General features: G+C 35.0%; 1 protein-coding gene across 3 annotated transcripts in view; it reads right to left on the reverse strand.

Moving 5' to 3' along the window:
* CDH8 (cadherin 8) overlaps positions 1 to 15,280 on the reverse strand; it is a 416,549-nt gene that overhangs the window by 144,122 nt on the left and 257,147 nt on the right. For all 3 annotated transcript variants that reach the window (XM_008057004.2, XM_008057005.2, XM_008057003.1), the window contains exon 8: positions 11,624 to 11,760. In XM_008057004.2, the coding sequence (XP_008055195.1) occupies positions 11,624 to 11,760 (137 nt within the window). The remainder of the gene's footprint in view (positions 1 to 11,623; positions 11,761 to 15,280) is intronic.

A 15,280-nucleotide genomic window follows, 5' to 3' on the forward strand; every position in this document is an offset into this window, starting at 1 on the left:
AAATGTTCCGAAATTGGGTTTTTCAACCAGAAAATTGGGTTTTTCAGTCAGAAAAGACTAGGATGTAATCTAAACTCAGACATCCAAATCTGGTGAACTTGAGCTTTAGTGTCTTTGTTTCGTTAAAGAACTGATGATATTAACTCACAGAGTTATTATGAGAATTAAACATAATAAAGGGCATAGAAAGGGCTAGAATTCTGCTTAGCACAGTAAGCAGCAACACTTCAATTGTATGATTATTTTTGTGCTAATAGCCAAGGCTTACAATCTCCAGCAGAATGTGCTTCTCCTCTTTCCTCTTTAGTTTTAACAAGATGCCAATCTTTGCCCATTCAAACTCCATTTCTAATGCAGGTTTAGTTTTATTCTGAATAAGACTGCAGGGATTATAGCAATTGTTCTCAAGGTGTGGACCCTGGACAAGCAGTGTCAGTCTCACATGGAAACTTTACAGAAATACAAATTCTTGGCTGGGCACAGTGACTTAAGCCTATAATTCCAGCACTTTGGGAGGCTGAGGTGAGAAGACTGCCTGAGTCCAGGAGTTCAAGTCCAGCCTCAGCAACTTGGCGAACCCTTGTCTCTATAATAAGAAAAAATGAAAAAAAAAAAAAAAACAAGCCAGGCATGGTGATGCACGCCTGTGGTTTCAGCTACTTGGAAGGCTGAGGCAGAAGGATTGCCTGAGCCCAGCAGGTTGAGGCTGTGGTGGCCATCAGCATGTCTCTGCACTCCAGTCTGGACAACAGAGTAAGACTCTGACTCAAAAAAAAAAAAAAAAGAAAAAGAGAGAAATACAAATTCTTGACCTAACAATGTATGTTTTAACAAGCATTCCAGGTGATTGTGAAGTATCACATAGTTTAAGAAACACTGGATCATATTCTTCCCCTTCTCATTCTCTATTCCTTGGTCTCTCTACTCTACATGAAACCTAACCTGTTCCTAAATTTGAATGGTAATATTCTGGGCCAAATACTTCTTATTTCAGTGTATCTGATGGGTTTCTTTGATACAGAGAAGATCATTTTCTCGATCTGGTATCTAAGAGCAACTATAACTTCATGTTACTTTATAAGCTTCAGTTAACTTTCCAACATACATACTTCTCACTCCTGATTTCCCTCATCTTCAGAAGATATTCTAAGCTCCTCAACTCTTGATCAAAGCATTTCCTAATTTTGAAATGCAACTCTGACAAAAAAGCTTACTGTTACTTGATAGTCTTGATGAAAATAAACCTCCCACAAAGAATTTTCTTAGAGAACACAGCCTCTCCTATTCAACAGAGAACATTTAACCTACTCTACTTTACATGCTTTTTTTAGTAAATAATTTGCTAGCGTTTCAAATACATGTCTCTGTCTCTACTTCTTTGCGTCACTATTATGGATTAATGAGGAAAGACTCATGTCTTTTTGTTTTCTAAGATAGTTGGTGCACACAGTTGCTGAAATGAACTGAATTCTATCTTCTCTGGGTACTTATTTGTATATGAAACGTTATAGAAATAATTCAGATGTGAGAAGGTGGAAGTTTTATGATTTGGCAAGACTTGCTCTGTGAAATTTGGCTATGTGAGCCTGTGGAGGTGGTTCCCCATCTTAGAGTATGCTTCTTTGTCATTCCTCAAAAGATGTGAGACTGAAGTAAAACAGTGCTTGTCAAGAGATTAACACAGTGCCTGGCCCAAAGTTGCTGCTGAAGGGATACAAGTTTCTTTTTTTCTTAGCTGATTTCAATTTCTTGGTGGATAGAATTGATTTAAAGATATAAAATATCCTATGACAAACAGCATAACCTTTGACCCTGGGTGACACGTGAGGAAAGTCCTTGTTCTGAAAAGACTCCAGAGTTCAAAAAATGTCAGTACCATAAGTAAGAAAGTAACGTAACTGACACCCAGCCACCCAATATGAGATGAAAGCTGCTGAGTTATCATGTCCACCCTCTGGCTAAAGGGTGGCTGAAGTTATCATGTCCACCTCTGACCCAGCACTGAAATGTCAGGTGAGTGGGGGTATATAAAGATGGAATTGGTACCTATTTTTAGTCTCAGTCTCTAAGCTTTGGATTAGAGATTCCTGTAATCAGAAAACGTGCTGCATTTTCATTATTTTGGCTTTGCTACTTTGTAACCTGCTTGCACTTGTTCAATACAGATCAGATTAAATGATAAACGGGCTTGTTGGGTAATGAAGTGTGGGCTGGCATTATTCAGGGTTTGCCTCCAGGCTCTCAGAAGGGTAGAAAAATCAAGGTTCCTAGATCAGAAGCCTGGATCCTTGGGGAAAGAGACTGGGGACCTGAGGCTCCTTTCTGCCAGCACCTTTCTCATGGTCTCTAACTCCCAAGATTGGTTAATATTCTGTGGGAATCCTTCTCTGTGAGCACAGTCAGTGCCCCACAATTTTCATACAAGCAGAGCACAGTTCTTACTGCTCTTTATGTCTCAACTTCAGTCACTCAGAAAATTGACTTTTAAAAATCCAGAAAGCCATAATGATGTGTGTCTGTCTGCCTGAGATCTTTAACAAAGAGCTGAATAGTGTACATTAAAGCAAAGATCCTTTCTTTCAATCAATTAATAGTGTCAGTTTGGAGTCAGAATTCATCAGGGTATTTTCTCATGGTACTAATTTACTATATCCTTTATTAATTCAATCATTCATTTAGAAAATGTTTATTGGGAGCCCCAAGCACAGTTCTAGGCCCCCAGGATAAAACAATAATAAAATGTTTAATGTGGAACAGGGACCTTCACTGTTTTCTTCCCTTAGAAGAGTATTTTCAAAACCTCAAGCAAATAAATAAAAACTTTGATTAGTCATTTAAAAGAAAAAAAGATGTACAACAAAGTGAGAACTTATAATAAAGAAACTTGATCCAGTCAGGGGTGTCAGGAAATAATAAATAATAATGTCTAACACTTGCATTAGCACTTATGTAGCATAAATTGCTCTAAGCATTATAAATGCAGTAATAGATTTGAGTTAAGACAAATTGCTATTTAAGCTGAAATTCTAAAGGATCCATAGTTAACCAGTTGGCTGCTAGAAATATTATGTAAAATCCTTTCTGCCAAATAATTAATGTGTTGGAGCCAAGAATTCTGAATGTGCATGTATTATACTAAGAAGATTCTCGAAGAAAGACAGGAAAATACCTATGTGTAAGCTGCAGATCAATAACCTCAATAACCTTCATTGATCCTACATACTGTGATTCAGTATCCCACTATAAAGTAAATTATTAATAAGAAAAAAATCATACTATTTTCAACTCCTCCCATCAAAAGGTGACATTTCTCTACTCCTTGGATCTGTTCTTGATTATGTGACTTGTTCTGACCAATGAAATGTTAGTAAACTTGATGCAGAGAAAGGCTTAGAAAGTTCTTGCTCACTGGGGCTTGTTTTTTGGGCGTTTTTTTGGGGTTTTTTTTGCTGCTTCCTGTAACCTTGAGAGCACCACTAACGAAGTTGACCTGATCCACTGGAGGATGAGAGACCATGTGGAGCAGAGACAAACTGTGTCAACTGAGATACCCTGTACTAAATGTCTTGCATTTATAAATATACATATTTGAGGCCTAACTAGACCTTCCAGCCCCCAGAAAAGCCATCAGTTGACCAGAAAGAGTAAGAAAACCAATTGAAACCAAGAGAACTGCACAGATGCTCCACAGAACCAGGCAAAATAAGTGTTTACTGCTTTATGTCACTAAATGTTGCCATTGTATATTACACAGCAGATGAATGTGTAATATACATATACACAGCAGATGTATGTGTAATATACATACCAATACATATTAAAGTCTCTGTATGACTGTTTCAGTTATTGTTCTCCCTAAGCCTAAGTGGTTGCAATAAAAAGAGAAAATGAATGACGGATAGAATGTTTAGACATGAGATTGTGATGGTATGGGATGTGAGAGGTTGCAGGCACCAGGTTTCATCTGGTAAAGGACAGAGAGAAAGATAGAAAAGAAGGAAAGGAGAGACTAGAGTGGAGAGAAAAAAATATATATTTTTGAGTCCTTAGCATATGCCAGGTTCTGTTTTATGCACTTTATCAATGTTATTTCATTTAACTCTCATGGTAAACTTCAAATATAAGCTACTGAGGCATAAAGAGATTATGTAACTTATTCAAGTCACATATATAGCATATGTTGGACCTAATATTTTGGCTGGGGCAATTTGACTTCATGTTTATGTCCTTAACTAATAACCTCTACTGCTTACTGAGAAAACAGTTCTGTCAACGAACTTGGTTTGGGGTGGAAAAAGGAGCTCTTAAAGTTGGCTACCTGGCCAGGATACTTAGGAACCACAGAGGAAAGAAGACTCTCTTAATGAATACATGGCACTGTGAAAAATTAAGCCTCTCAATCTCAAAGTGTTAATTCCTGAAAAAATTCACAATTTGGGAGAATTTGGGAATGAAGTTGGGTTGCTTTGCTTGATGATAATAATAGTAATTTTTGCATGTCCTCTTTAATTATATAATAATTATAAAATATAGTTTACATTAGAATTAATATTATCATTGATAATATTATTAAAAGTTTATATTAGGCAAAATGACATTGAAATATAATTACTTTTCATCACCTGCCTCTAAAGATGTACTAATACATTCTATTCTCTCAATGGGGAAACTAAGTCACAGAGAGAAGTTAAGCAACTTATCAACAGGGTGAGCACAGATCAATGAAAAAGTAATTATTCCATCCTAGCAGACTTAGAAGTGTTGTTTCTTAACTCCTTCCTTATTCCCTATGACTTTCAGATTGATATCTGTACGTTTTCCCTAAGTTCTTATGAATTCTCCATCCCTAAAGCAATACCAAAACCTGAAGGTAATACATCCAATATCATTCTTTCCTTATAATCTGCTCAAATATCTAGGGTCTTCTATGCCTTCTTTATCTGATACCAAACCCAGAGATGACTATTTGCTATGAGTTGCCAGTTTGTGGCAATTTGCACCTGGAAAGCTGGTATTAGTGATTACTGCTACCCTTCTTTCTATCCTTTGTTTATGCTAAGAGCTACTATAGAGGCTGTGGAGAAAGTGGTTTATAAAGAGAGATCAGGGCAAGACATATGGACAGGAACATCTTACCTACCTCCTTTTTAAGGTTAGGACTGAGTCAATTAATCGTACTGATAACCTAAATAAGTGTCTGACTAAAATCCATTCTCAATTTGTATGCTCTTTCTAAATAGACTAGAAGAAACAAGTGGAAAAAGATGAATAAGGAGATGAAGAGGTCATGGGAGGAGATTGGTTGAAGAACAAAGGAGAATGGTTGCAGAACAAAGAAAAAAAATCAGGTTAAAATTCCCAAGTCAATATGCAAAAAACAAGCAGCTCTAAACTAGCAAAGGAACCAGAAGATTTACTGGGATCCAAATAAAACTGATATGGACTATGAACAAAACTGCATCCATTTTGGGCCTGCATCAGTTACCCCCTTGGACTTGAAATGACATTGACACCAAATCTTCCTTATAAGGAATTGTGTTTTATATTCCTGCTCCAGGAACTTGTAGCTTCTCTTTTACTTTCCTGTATTTTATTGTTCACTTCCCTTCATTATATCCCTGTTTTCTAAGACATTGATCTTTGTCTTACAACACTTGCCTACCTAGCTGAGGTTGGGAACTTGCTTTGTGATTGTATTCCCAGACAGGTTTATCAGTGGCATTGCTACAATCTCTGTGATATTAGAGTGCCCCAAATCCCTCCTGAATATGAATTTTATTACCTACTTCAGGCTTTTATCACCTCTTCTCTTCTGTGGATGATAGCTTTCCTCCTTCTACTTCCACTCCATCCTACACAAGGGAATGATATTGGTCTTAAAGAAGCCCTAGTCTTGATTATGCTATAGGCAATGGGGAACACTGACATATTTTGAGTAGGATTTGATATAAAATCTTAAGTCTTTAGTCCAATCAGTCTGCTGAAGCCTGTGCCTGCTTCATTTTGAAGGCCATTTCTTAGCCACTGCTCAATCTATCATGCCTCAACCAAGGGCAAGAGGAAAGTCAATGAATAAACATATTTGCTATGAAACGTAGAAGAAACATTATACGGGCTATAATTACCAATTATTTTATTGTGGGGAGGGGAGACAGTAACAGAGGATATAAACTAAGTAAATAATTTTAAATGAAGTAGTTATTCAAAGCCCATAGTAGATTAATTAATAACAAGTGCATAATCAATGTATGCATCGCTTTCTAAAGATTATAGATGGATTCTGTGCTAAGAAACAATAGTATACTCACTTTTCATTCAATTCTCGCTAACATTCAAGAGTTTAAAGAATAATTATTATTTCCATTTCACACATGAGAAAACCAAGACGTGGTCATGATTCCAACTTTATCCAACTCCAGAACCCGAGATTCCTCTAAACAATGAGCTGCCTATAAAGATATATGTTTTTCTAAGTAGCGTAGCCTGGTTTGGGTAAAACAATTATTCTGGCAACTGGGCTCCATGCCAGGAAGAAACAATCCTTAAGTGTTATAAAACTAGTGTTCTCCCTGGGAGATTTAACCATCATTAGCAAAAAGCTTCATTTGCAATATTGTGTTCAGCCCACTGTAGTGGGCCAGAGCAATGCATTATCGCTAACTCAAAGAGATTAATTTAATGGGCAATTATATGCTTCCTGCTCTGAAATACTTTCAGGTAACCAATAGCTGTGTGATTTCTGTAACTGCCAATTGCCTGCTCCCAGGTATAGAGAGTTTTGCCCCTTCCCATCCACACCATCAAGCACTCTGTGAAGGATGCACTTTAAAATCGGCATTCAAGGCCTCCAGAATGCCCCTGCAGAAACTCTACTCTAAGCAAATTGTTTTCCTCACTCTTGCAATATCTTTTGTATCTCCTGTGGCTATGACCATTTCTCATGTTCTTTCATCTGATGAGCCCTAACTCAAATCTCAGCTGAGTGAAATGTCACATAATTAGCACAGAAAAATAAAAATAAAACCAAACCCCAAACGCCTAATTTTTCTTTGCTGTCCTTTGCAATATTGTTAATTTTTTTTTTTTTTTTTTTTGAGTCGGAGTCTCACTCTGTCGCCCAGACTGGAGTGCAGTGGCCGCTCCCGGCCACCGCAGCCTCGACCTGCTGGGCTCCGGCGATCCTTCCGCCTCAGCCTTCCGAGTACCCAGAATTACAGGCATGCGCTACCACGCCCGGCTAATTTTTTGATTTTAATGTAGAGATGAGGTCTCGTCTGCCCAGGCGGGTCTCGAACCCACGGGCTCAGGCAATCAACTCACCTCAGCCTCCCAAAGGCACGGGATTACAGGCTGAGCCACCGAGCCCGGCTTTTATTGTTAATTTTTAATATACATTTTTTTGGTGGTGAGTGGAACGATGAAGTTTTGAAAAAATGAATTCCTGAATCTCTCCCTTGATAGTCTAATTTAATAGGTCTTGAATGAAGTCCAATACTATTTTTTATTTGTTTTAAACAATTATCAAGACAATTCAGATCAATGATCTTCACTGAAAAATACAGTCCCTTAAAATGTACTATGCTGTGTCCTCTATTCTCTGTTCCTCATTTTACCAATCTATATAGTGGGAATAACATTTCAGTTTTAAAGTTCCAAAGCTCTGATATGACTGCCAGACAATATTACTACTCAGTAATAAATGTTAGAAGAGGAGATGATCTAATAATGTGTGTGTGTTTTTTCCTTCACATCACCCTTGTCCCAGCCCCAGCCTTCTGCATTGCACAAAAAAGCTACTTCATTCACATGCTTCAGTAAATTGATGTGGCAATGTCAGAAGTTCAAATTCAGCAGGAGGATAAAGAGGAAAGAGGATCAAAGTGAGGCTTCTGTGGAAGGCGTTTAAGGACATATATTCAGCAGTTAAACAATGTCCGTTCTTGTGCCTCCACCCCCATCCCTTGCTCTGTATGGAACCTTTGTAAGTTACTTAACCTGTGCCTGAGTTTCCTTGTGGTGAGAATTTAATACATTGTAGGACTTACATAATACTTTTTCAGAGTTTATTTTCATTGGTCAGCTAAATTTACCTTAAATCTTTGCCTTCATGGTAAAGTGCAGTCATGCACTGTAGTTTCAGGGGATGGGGTTGCTACTAGCAGAGATACTTAGTAGAGATATACTATACAAGCCTAATCTCTTGTTAGCACACAGGCATCTAACTGCCAGCTCATGTGATAAGATCTGCCCATTGATCATGATGGTAGGATAGATCTGGCACCACTGAAATATTTGGATAATAAACACAGTGAAGTGTCTCAGCCTTGGTTAAGTGAATCGGACACAAGAGGATAGAGGAAAATGTCTTCATTCTCATTGAGAGATAACGAATGGACTTCCCTAAATCCACTTTTTAGCCTAATTTCATTTGCTTAAATCTTTTCTCTGCTGAGATGGCATTCTGAGAGTAATTTTAATTGTTCTCCTTGGAATAAATATTTCTTGATTATTAGAACTTTCCCCTACGGGGTTCTGTTATACTGAATGGTTTTAAATATTTATATCAGGTGAATACAATAAATTTCCTTTTAATATTTTTTTTCCCAAGACATGATCTGTGGCTTTGTAAGATAAACATCTTATGATGGGCTAAATAATCAAACCAAGTCAAAACAATTTTCTAAGCAATTTTAACAATAATTGCACTTTTTCTTGATTTCTCTCTGATCTTATTATTTCTATTTCCTTCTGTGAATTTGGACAAAGATGACTTAATTGCACCTTTACAGTTTTCAGATTTATGTTCCCTATAGCTTTTATTTTTCAACTAAAATTTAAAGTTCTTTTTGTACTATCATTCTTGTTGATTCTAAAAAAGTTCAATAAAAAATCAGACTGATGTCTAAGTGCAAAGTACAATATTTCTTAAGATGTTTAACCAGAATTAAATTTGTTTCTTGACCAAAATACACCTATGCAGTTTTCCATCTCTGAGGTTAAAAAAAAAAAAGTAAGACAATTCACACTGATTTGAACAGAATAATGTTTGCTTGGGTTATATATTTTAAATTCTGAAAGCTGAGGCTCATCATGTGGGAACAGATATGCTATTTTCATTCTCTATATGGAACCAACTGAATAAACCTGAATCTGGTATATACTTGACACATTTCTCTGAAAACATAATAAAATTGTATTTGGTCTACTTTTGTTTATTTTTTGCAATTTGATTATGTTGTATTTATAATAATAATCTTAATACCACTATAAAACAATCTTGACTAGTTATTTTACAAATATACATAAAAGCTTGATTTCTTTCATATTTATTTTGAAATAACTTCTAATATAATCATAAACTATTGCAGGAAGTCCTTAGTTGAATTTTTTCACACCATCAACATGGAACTTCTTGAATTCCCAACACTCAAAATCTCTTTCTTACCTCTGTGTCTTTCTTTGGGAATGTCTCAGCAGATTCTAGTTTACCTTGTCAAGTAGGTACTTCCAGATGCCACTGGAAAAAAAACTCCAAAAGGAGCAGGATTGCTGCCTATTTTACTCTCTGCTATATTTCCAGACACTAGACGAGTACTTGGTAAATAGAAAAGACTTAATGAATAATTATTGAGTGAATAGGCTAATCAGTGTCTTCCCTGACTGGGTTCGGTAGCCTTGTCATTCTGGAATTTACAGCTCGATTTTCTAGAACACCTACTTCTATATCTGTTTCCCTTACTTGTCTGGGGTTCCTTGCAAATGAGTCTTTTGTTTCTGGATTTTCCTGAATGTTTCTTAAGCCTTTTTTCTGTGTATTCATTTCTTTGAGTCCATGACTGCTTATCATTGGGACAACCTTGATGAAGATTTATGTAAAGGCACGCATCTCAAAAAAAAAAAGGTATAACAGATTAAGTTTAACTCTACTAGGTTGTATTCAATATATGAGAAAATTATTTTATAAGTAATTACTGCCCACATACATTAAGTAAAACTAGTTCTTACAATATTTTTATAAAGCCATAAACCAATCTAAATAGATACAGTTTTTTTTTTTTCGTCTGCAGACTTAAGGTGATAATAAGGCTTCAACATAGTGAATTTTAAATATTGATGTCTATACTCTTTTAACTGGGGTTAACCAAAACCACTAAATAATATGCTTTGTTTGCTTCTACTCAGTGTTACAAGGAAAACAGAACACACTAGGAAAAGAAATAGTACTACTAAGCCAAAAAAACACCAAAGTTTCTAAGGCTTTGTCTTTATCTAGAAGTAGAGTTTGGTAGAGTTGAAACTATTTATCAGCTTGACTGCATGTTGTTTGCCTGCACTCGAGGTTGCTATAAGAATCAGACATTCTTCACCCTTGAATCTTCATTTTTTCACACACATTTTCTTTTAATAAGGCTCCATAGAGGAAATCGCCCTCATATCTCAGAACAAGAAAAAATCATGCGCCTCCTGAATGTCTGGTTTAACCTTTTCTATACAAATTAGTCCTTTTTTTTTTTTTTTAGAGATGTTTACCTTCTTTTCACAATAGCTACCAAAGAAAATAGAGTGAATTGTAGGGCATATAACCGTACTGCCTATATTCCTCTATAGGGTATGTGTGCCCACGATTCTTTCTTAATGTTGACTTTTATTTCCTGATTCAGATTCCCATTACCCCAAGTCCCTCAGAATTTATTGTCTCTCTTAAGTTTGTGCACAATTTTGAACGTCTAATCAGGTCCTTTATGGAAAGGACATCTTCAGATAACATGCAAAATGTATTTTGTTAGGAAATAAAATGAACATCATGCCCCTTTTTGCATGTTTCTGGGAAATAAAAACTGATGAGGCAGAGTGCAAACTCTCAAAGTAGTATAATACTAAATTTCACTGTGTAATTATTGTTTAGAGACTCAATAGTAGTTTCATTAAGTGCAAAAAAAGTTATGCTCATTAAAAATTAATAGAAAGACTAACATGCTATTTTAACAACTCCAGACTATCTTGCTCTATTACAAATAGCTAAATTTTTTGTGATTTATGAAAACATTTATATTAAATATACATTGAAGTTACAATCTTAAACAGTCTGTTATTACTGTGTAAAATTAGTAAACTCCAAAAAACAAAACAATAAATTCCATAAAATAGTATGTATTGACAATGTGGCATTTATTTATATATTTTCTGCATGAATATGAGTATGTGTATGATTTAAATATGTTAGTAATAATTTTTATATTGTGTATACTGTACTATACATATTAGTTGTCCACTTATTTAAACTATAATTTATAGTTCTTAAATTTTACTTTTTACACTAAATCTTTTCCCCATGTTTTAAAGTGCAAAACATTGTCTTTGCTGGCTGAATAATGAATATAGAATATAAGAACATTTGGATATAATGATGCTTCTTTCTCATGTATCTTGCACTCTTGATAATATACCACAGTATAAGTTATTTTCTGTTGAGATGATAACATTTAAAGACTCCTTGGAATAATAAAAATAAAGTTCCAATGCCAAAGTATCTAACAGAAATAGAAACCACTTATCAAGTATTCAATAGGCATAAGTTAAAATCAGTAACACAAGGAAGAAATGAACAAACTCAGGCACTTACTAATTTCGGTGGCAATGATTGTTATGTTGTGCCATACACTTAATTCTCTGTCAAGTGGTGTTGCTAGGGTTATCTTCCCATCGTCTGCATTAATGTTGAACTGCCTCTCCAGGTCAGTATGCCGGTCGATGGAAAACCTACAAAACAGATACATCTGTAATCTACTTCGATGTTTATTTGATCCATACATTCCACAGTAGACCTTTAGTAATCCTTGGAGAGCCATAATTGTGAAGCCAAATGAATTGGGAAACTCAGTGGCATCATAATTTGTAAAACAAAATGACTAAATGAAGCACAAGAAATTTAATAATTATTTTCCAAGGAGCAATTAACTACATGTGCAACACGTAGGTCATAAACTGCCATCAGTTTCAATAGGTAGCATCTTCAAAAATGGATGCTGATGAAGAGTTAATTGGACAATTTATCACATTTATTGGACAGCTTATGATAATTAGCAGTTGCCACAAAATATCATATAAAACAATGAACTCAAGCCCAAAGCAGGATGGGACTAGGCAGCATGTTATTTATGTCACTTTAAGGAAAAAACATATTTTGTTAAACTTTAATTTGACTGCTCTGCATTGATGGAGTTTCATTTTGTTGTTAGTGGTGGTAGTTTGTTGGTTTTGTTTTCATTTTAAGTAAAGTATGTATCTAGATGTTCTAGTCAGTTAATGGAAATCAGATGGTTGTTAATTCTCTATCTTTTGAAAGTCAGAATAAATATTTTAACATATTTACAACATTACATTCTACTAAATTGAGAATTTCAAGTGAATATGTTAGTATTGCCTTTATTGAGAAAACTCTTTCAGATAGGACAATAAGTAAAATGTTTGGCTTCTAAAGCAAACATCTCAAGAACACTAAGCATCAAGGTAATATAGAAATTATTTTTCATGACATTTACTGATGTCTTTTCTCCATACCAAGATTTTTTTTCTGGCTATGGAATGTTGTATTCAATAAAGATGACATCTTAAGGAATACAAGGCATACTTAGAAAGGTTGACCTATAAATAAGCAGTTAAATGTACTGACACAGAATAGGATGATGTCACAAAGAAGAATGTGTCCAATCACATCTAAGGAGCGAGGACTGAAGAAGACCATCATGACTGAGATGATCTCCTAAGAAGAGCACATAAAATCTCCCTATTCATTAGCACTCATTAAACATAAAATCAGGAACATGGTTTATGGTTAGTTGGTACCAAAACATTTTATTTTTTATGCATGTCCTTTACTAATATTTATTATATAATCAGTAATAAGACTATTCTATTATAAGAAAATAAAAACAATGTTGTAACCCTCTAACTATAGTATTGTATTTATAATATTTTAGTAGAGTACATTGCCAGCATAATATGTGTATGTATACATTTACTCATTTGCATCTATATCTACTTATAAAGATAGATAGGTTGATTGATTGAGAGATAGAAATATAGGTTTACATAGAAAAAATACAGATTATTCCTTTTTTCCTTTTAGCTATTTCTTTTTCATTAGACATGATATACATACCCCTTATATTAGATTTATAGGACATTGAATAAAGGCAACCTTAAAAAAATCCTCCCCATGAAAGACAAGTCATTAAAGAGTTTGGAATAATATTAAAATGTACTTAATTGTAATGACAAATAAATTGAAAAAAATGTAATTATAACTGTAGTTTAAGGAATAACTTAGCTACAAATAAAACTAAGATACTGACTAGTGTCTATACACCAGGCATTTATAAACCACTTCCCTCCCCATTCCCCAGGATAATTGAAAAAATTCAGAGAGGATTTAAAAACCCAGAGGCAGATATGGATTAGCTGTGCTCTCAACAAAATCCTGAGAATGAGGAAGTGTTTATTGCAAAATGTTAGTGTCTGTTGTATTATGGTAAGAAGACCAAAAGCCATTTTCCTGGAAAACAATGATGGTTGATTAAACCAGTTATGTTCCAAGTTCTACTGCAAAATAACTGAATGAACATGTGCTTTACTCTAGATACTGCATACACACTGACTCTTAAAAGAACTAAGAAATGTCCAGAGGATTAATTATCACTTTCTGCATCATATTCATAAACAAACTTTACAGGCATTTCTGATCTAGTAATTTTATTAACTCACTGCTGATATTTCACACTTTCATGCATCAACCAATTCCCAGAGGCCACAGTAAACAAGAATCAGTCTAATCACTGATACTCATGAATCCCAAATCAGAAACACACTCTATGGCTATTTGGTTGCCATCCTATAATTGCCTAGAACTTCTAGCCCCAAAGAAGCAGTGGAAGCAATGATGGGGCATTTGGAAGTTGGCACTAAAAAAATGTTGTTTATTTAATCCCTTATTCAAATATGTGACATGCAGATCTCCGATTTGGAATACATTGTATCTCTATTGCTTATGTACAGTTGTTTCTGCAATAATTAGCAAATTCATTGAGCTTCAATTTCTTTGCTGGAAAAATATGAAGCATTTAAATCCTAAAAGTGGTTGTGAAGACTAAAAATAAAACACAAATTACTCTCTGGCACTTATGTTCAACATCATCATCACCTCTCATTAAATAAAAGCTTACTAAACTTCCTTATTTACAGAATAATAAAGAATTTCCCTCCCACAACAATTTGTAAATGGCAGAAAACTGAAAAAAAAAAATTAGCATGTTATTTGACTTCCATAGCTCTAACAAAGGCAAGGATATTTTTTTACATTTTTTAAAGTTCCAGTTCATGACAGACATTATGGGGTGAGTCATAGGAATTTATAAAATAGGCTATAAATACAGCCCTTTAGTAAGATCAGAGGTAGAAATGTCATAATATTACAAGATTACACAATGGAAGAAACTTAACGGGGAAAAAATAACTTGGTTTAAGAATTCAGCTTAAAATCTCCCTCAACTATTTTGAAAAACTCCTTGCTGCCTCTGTAGAGATTTCACACATTTTATTGCCTAGTAGACATTATGATAGCAGCTCTTGGTTATGGCTAAACAGTGCAAAAAATCTGACTCAACAGTATGGTCAACAAGTATGCATTAAATACTGAATTTGTATCAGGCACAGTGCTAGATATCTTTTCCTTCCTCCATTATTTTTGCTTTTGTTTCTTATATAATGGGTACAAGGAAAAATATATTTCTTAGAGACTAGGACATCTTAGGTAACGCAGCTGGTAACTAGCAGAACCAAAATGAATGCTTATGTATGATTCATGCTGAAGTTAATGCATAAACAAACCACAGAAGGATTTACCATATTCATGCATAAAATGGGAATAGTAATAGTCCCTGACTAATAGGATTGTTGTGAAGGTCAGATGAGATGATATGTGTGGCACATTTCACCAATATGTGTATGCTGACATCTGTGTATCGCTCTATGCCAAGGGCTCTCACATCATTTGTATGATGGTGACATCCTCAAATGCCCACACATGTACTCAATTTTCTAAACTCCAAATTGTAACACATGGAGAAATGATTTGAAAACGTGTTTGCCTCCCCACCAAATTTATATGTTGAAATCCTAACTCTCAAACTATAACATTAGAAGATGGGGCCTTCGGGAGATGATTAGGACATGAAGACTCTACCCTCACAAATGGAGTTAGTTCCAACATAAAAGACCCAGA

This window comes from Carlito syrichta, unplaced genomic scaffold (assembly GCF_000164805.1).
Source record: "Carlito syrichta isolate Samal-C Ts95f unplaced genomic scaffold, Tarsius_syrichta-2.0.1 Scaffold302601, whole genome shotgun sequence".
NCBI classification, from domain to species: Eukaryota; Metazoa; Chordata; class Mammalia; order Primates; family Tarsiidae; genus Carlito; species Carlito syrichta.